Raw genomic sequence first — 5,873 nt, 5'->3', positions numbered from 1 at the left:
GCCAAAATCTTACGTCGAATCCATGTCTACACCTGACGCACCTTCTTCGAAAGAGGCAGTCAACAGTGAAATGGATTCTACAATGCAGAACCATGCATATAAAATAGCATAGTTATCTCAAGGGTTCAAAACACTAGGGTGTAGATGGCTGTTTAAAAGCAAGTTGAAACTTGAAGGCTCAATTGATAAGTCTAAGGCCAGCGTTTTGGTGCAAGGAAACCGAATAAAAGAAGGTCTAGATTTATTTGACACCTTTTCTCTAGTGACGAGAATAACTTCAATCAAAATATTGATTGAAATTGCAGCATTAAGAGACTTAAAAATCCATCAAATAGATGTTAAACTGCTTTTCTGAATGGATATTTAGAAGAGGAGATATACATGAAACAACATGAAGGTTTCGTGGTTCGGGTCAAGAACACAAAGTTTGGAGGCTCGTAAAGTCGTTGTATGGGCTGAAGCAAGCTCCAAAACAATAGCATAAAAAGTTTGACAATGTAATAATGCCAAATGGATTCAGCATCAATGAATATGATAAATGCATTTACTGTGATAAATGTGTTTTCCCAACTGTTTACAAACTGATATTTTGTTCTGTCTGATTTACTGCTTTCTAATTTTATTATAGTTTTACCAATAACTGCTAGTCTATTTTTTGATTCACACTCCATGTGGATTCGATCCCTAAGTAATGCAATCGATCTATTTTTTGAGAGAGTTACTCTAGGGTAATTTGAGCATATCACTAGCTATGATGAAAGCACATGCATAGTAAAAAGGGCAGGGATTGAAGATGCAGTTTTCTATGGTGTTTTGAATCTGTTCACGAAGTATTACAGGAGGTAGTACATGCGTGTCATATGAAGGTGGAGCTGAATGGTAGTTCGTAGTTTTTTATTCCATGGAATTGCTGAGCTTGAAAAAAAAAAGAGAATATATGTTTGAAGCCAAATATTCTCCATTAAGCCAAAAGGAGTTTGATTGATGGGTGAGTTTTCCATTATTGAAACTGGAAAGTTGCTTTAAGTGTATTTGGAAGATTTGGAGAGCAAGTACTGGCTTGCTATATAAGGAGATACGTGCATTATGAAAAATATAGACCTCGGAGAATAAATAAAGAAGTTTCTTTGGTGTTTGTTTTTGCTTGGTGTCAAAATACAGTCTGAAGCATTGCATGATGGACTCGATGTGGACTTGGTTTGGTGGTGGTGCTGACATGGATTTAGTTTGGTGTTGTTGGTACTGACGCTGTGTATGGTGAAGTTAGCCATTGTGAGGAGCTCGTGGTGAGCATGTTGTGCGTTGGAGTTGACATACTTGTTGTGTCACTAGTGTGAGTTGGGTGCTGGCGTACTTGGTAAAGTACTTTCAGAAATGTTGAAGATTGAAGCCTAGACTCGGGGGAGTTTACCACAAGAGGTTTCATTGTGTTGGTCCGTGAAAATTGCATATGTTTAAGACAATATTGCTTTGGTGCTGCCAGATGGTGATCTATGCATATGTGTTTAGTACCTATCTTTATAGATTACTTACTTAGAAAAAATGGTAGGCACAAATGTGTCTTGTACCATATTACAGTTATATGTTTCTTTCTTATTCTAAGTGAATAAATATGGACTCCCATGGATGTATGAAACAAATCCCATTAACAAATTTCTTGTGTTTTTACTTTCTACATTTTATTTTTTAGCCTCATCTACATTTACAAGAGAGATAGAAAAAAGAAAGAAAGAGAAGCACATGCGGTTTCTTCTCCTTTCTTCTGCATGGACGTTTAGATGTCTCGGTCTGTCATGAGGCTTGATCTACTTAATGAATTCTAGCTTCAGTGAGTTTTGCTATCATGTATTTACAATCTGACAGACATTTTTTCTCTTCCATTAGATAATCTTCGGTCCAGAGAAAACCAGAACACATCCTTTTCTCCTGACCGTTGTTATATTTGGAAATAAAAAATTCAATCTCTTTTTCATTCCTTTCCATTCAAAATTTGAGATCTAACCGATAAAACAGCCAAAAACGTCAAAGGAGTTTTCTGTCGAAAAAAAAATAAAATCTTGAGTATTATTTGGAATTGTGTCGGTCAAAAAGAAGAAAATGGTCGAGGATGTCAAGAATGTTCAGGGAGATGTACTTCCTCGAAGCAGCTCCGAGTTATTAGACGATGATGGCCGTCCAAAGCGAACCGGTAAATTTCATCCAATTAATTTAAATGCATATAATTTTCCCAGTTGATTGAAGCTAAACAGGCTATTATAACTTAGGTCAAAATGAATTTAATTGTTTTGGAAATAAATTATTCATACTCGTAAACATGAATTTGAATGGAACAAAAAAAAAGAGAGTAGTGCTTTATTCAGCCCACTTTTATATTCTTCTAATTCTGTAACTATTTGTACTTTATAAAAACAAAAATGATTTTGTGGGGAAAAAATATATCCATGCGAGTTCAACGTTTAGGAAAACCGTTGTGGTTCCCTTGTAGACGCTTCAAGTGGCAATTTTGACTCTCTTTACGAAAATTGTTGTCATTTGATTGGGGGTGGTTCAGGGACGGTGTGGACTACAAGTGCACATATCATAACAGCAGTAATTGGGTCAGGAGTATTGTCTCTGGCATGGGCTATTGCTCAGCTTGGTTGGGTGGCTGGTCCAGTGGCAATGCTACTCTTTTCTTTTGTCAGTTATTACACTTCTACTCTCCTCGCTTCTTGTTACCGCTCTGGGGACCCTGTCACCGGCAAGAGAAACTACACTTACATGGACGCTATCCACTCCAACCTCGGTAAATCCCCCCATCCCATCTCTGCTTTCTTTTAGAATAATCACATGAATAGTAGAATAGTCAAAAGATCAAATACCTGTAATGCAGTTGAAAATAAAGTTCCTCACTAATTAAACTTTAAAAGCTGTTTTTTTGTAGGGTATTGACATTTGATTTCTTTTGTAAAATTATCAGGTGGCATTAAGGTGAAACTATGTGGAATTGTGCAGTATGTTAATCTCTTTGGTACTGCAATTGGTTACACTATTGCATCAGCTATAAGCCTCATGTAAGTTCAAACTTAGTTTCCAACTGTTTTGTTTGTTTCTTTGCTGTTGAATACAAGTCGGCTCAGCAATGCACTTTCAATATAGTATTAAATAATCTGCAACAGTTACTTTAAAAAAAGCTGTGACTGTTTCCTGGTTTAATTATTGTTTGTTTTCTGCTAATTATGATGGGGGAAAACAACAGAGCAATCCAGAGGACAACTTGCCACCATAACAATCGGGGGAAAGCACCATGTCCTGTCAATGGCAATGCTTACATTATTGGGTTCGGTGTATTACAAATCTTATTATCGCAGATTCCTGATTTTGATCAGTTATGGTGGCTGTCCCTCGTTGCTGCAGTCATGTCTTTTGGTTACTCCACCATTGGGCTTGGCCTTGGAATCTCCAAATTGGTTGAGAACAAAGAGATTAAAGGCACTCTCACTGGAGTCACCATTGGGACAGTGACACCCACCGGGAAAATGTGGAGGACCTTTCAGGCTCTTGGAAATATTGCGTTTGCCTACGCTTACTCCATGATTTTCGTCGAGATTCAGGTATTTTATTTTCTATATACAAGTGTGTGTATGAGCAACAATAGCTCAGAGTTGGTTTAATGATATGATTGGTTGCAGGACACGTTAAAATCACCGCCTTCTGAAGAAATCACGATGAAGAAAGCAGCTCTCGTAAGTGTGGCAGTAACGACCTTCTTCTACACGCTCTGTGGCTGCGTGGGGTATGCAGCATTCGGAGAGTCTGCACCCGGAAACCTCCTCGCTGCTGGAGGCTTCACAAACCCGTATTGGTTGCTTAACATAGCCAATCTCGCCATATTGATCCATCTAGTCGGAGCTTACCAAGTCTATGCCCAACCAATCTTTGCCTTTGTCGAGAAAAAAGCTTCCAAGATGTATCCAGAGAGTACGTTCGTCACAAAAGAGATAGAGATTCCACTCTTTTCTGGATCCAAGCCCTTCTGTTTAAATTTCTTTAGGCTCGTGTGGAGGACGGTCTTTGTGATTACAATAACGTTGATCTCAATGCTAATGCCTTTCTTTAACGATGTTGTTGGTCTCTTGGGGGCCATCGGCTTTTGGCCTCTAACGGTTTATTTCCCTGTGGAAATGTACATTGCACAGAAGAATGTGCCGAGTTGGAGCACAAGATGGCTTTGTCTTCAAGTCTTGAGTTTGGTTTGTCTTATTGTCTCTTTAGCCGCGGCAGCAGGATCTGTAGTTGGCATTGTTAGTAAAATCAAGACTTACAAACCTTTCCAGTCCGATTTCTGAGAGGCTACCAAAAAAAAAAAAGTAAAAATCCTACGATAGGGATGAAACTAGAATGCAGATGTTGTAATCTTTAAATAATGTTTACAAGAAATCTTATAATTTTTGTAATATTATTCGAGAAGTTAGTTTCCAACGTGTTGTGTTCATGTTAATTCTAACACTGGTTAATGGCAAAAATATCTTTAATAAATTAAATTATTATATCTAACACAATTATTATAACTTTTTTTTTGCTTTTCTCATATATTGTTAGTTAGATTTTTAATTTTTGCTTTCTTTTTTCATATTGGTTTCCAAATAATAAAAGATTTTTTTTTATAAAATTTTAAAATGTGGATTTCAAAAAAGGAAACTAAAAATAAGCTTTATATTTTTAAATAATAATTTACCTTTAAACATAATATCAAAATCACAATATTTATGCCTTATTGATATTTTTGTCACTTAGATTTTAATTTTAGCTTTTTTATTAATTTACTCAGGTTTCAAAATCAAATATATAAAAAAAGCAAAACACTTCAAAATTTTAAAATAATTTATTTTGTATATGAATTGATTTCATAAAAACAAAATCCACCAAATATGCTTGATATTTTAATAAATAAATAACTTTCCCTTTAAAACATAATTTCAAGTATCATAATAGATATTAAAAATATTAAATATTTTTATCAATATATTTTACTGATAAGATTTATTTTTATCAAAATATTTTACAAAATTAAATAATAAGTAACAAAAACCAGTAACCTTAATAAACTGAAACTATTATGCATAGTTGACATAATTTAGATTTTCTTATTTCTTTGTTTGCATAACCGAAATAAATACAATGTGCAAAACTAACTCGATTATATTGTAAATAGAACCAAAATAATTGTGATTCAATTTGGATGAATAGATGTACATATCAAAAATGTAATTAATTTAACCAATTTAAACTTTTATAATCGAAATTAAAGCTCTAACTAATGAAGGAACATGATATTATCTATATATTATTATAATTATTTTATATATATAAATCATTTAGTGACTCAAACATATAAATAAAATATTAACTAACTATTTTAATTGAGTTTTTCCTATGGACACAGAATCTCCCTATTGGTTAACAGAGTGTTAATCGAGTCTATTTAAGTTGATGACAAAAAAATTAAGTATATCGTAGAGTTTATATATGTCCATGAACTTTCAAAACTTTAGTGTTATGTTCAGTTTATATAACGTTTAATCGTTCACATTAAAATAATATATATTTTTCTAAACAACATATATAAAATCATGCATTATTTAACTAAAATATATTTTCAAACATAAGAAAATAAATCAAGATATATGCAATTAACAAAACTAACTCGGTTATATTCTAAATAGAACCAAAATAATTGTGATTCAATTTGGATGAATAGATGTACATATCAAAAATGTAATTAATTTAACCAGTTTAAACTTTTATAATCGAAATTAAAGCTCTAACTAATGAAGCAACATGTTATTATCTATATATTATTATAATTATTTTATAAATATAAATCATTTAGT

The 5,873-nt window shown here is 33.5% G+C and overlaps 1 protein-coding gene across 1 annotated transcript; it reads left to right on the top strand.

The window, feature by feature from the left end:
* The first annotated feature begins 1,951 nt into the window (after nt 1–1,951).
* LOC106409694 (amino acid permease 5) lies at nt 1,952–4,812 on the top strand. The gene is made up of 5 exons (XM_013850274.3): nt 1,952–2,188; nt 2,552–2,785; nt 2,960–3,053; nt 3,239–3,593; nt 3,672–4,812. Exons 1-5 carry the CDS (start codon nt 2,098–2,100, stop codon nt 4,326–4,328), a joined length of 1,431 nt encoding a protein of 476 aa, XP_013705728.1. The 5' UTR covers nt 1,952–2,097; the 3' UTR covers nt 4,329–4,812.
* The last annotated feature ends 1,061 nt before the right edge of the window (nt 4,813–5,873 follow it).

This window comes from Brassica napus, chromosome C6, assembly GCF_020379485.1.
Source record: "Brassica napus cultivar Da-Ae chromosome C6, Da-Ae, whole genome shotgun sequence".
Taxonomy (NCBI): Eukaryota; Viridiplantae; Streptophyta; class Magnoliopsida; order Brassicales; family Brassicaceae; genus Brassica; species Brassica napus.
Note: the sequence above shows the minus strand (reverse complement) of the source record. Positions and strands in the feature narration are given on the sequence as shown.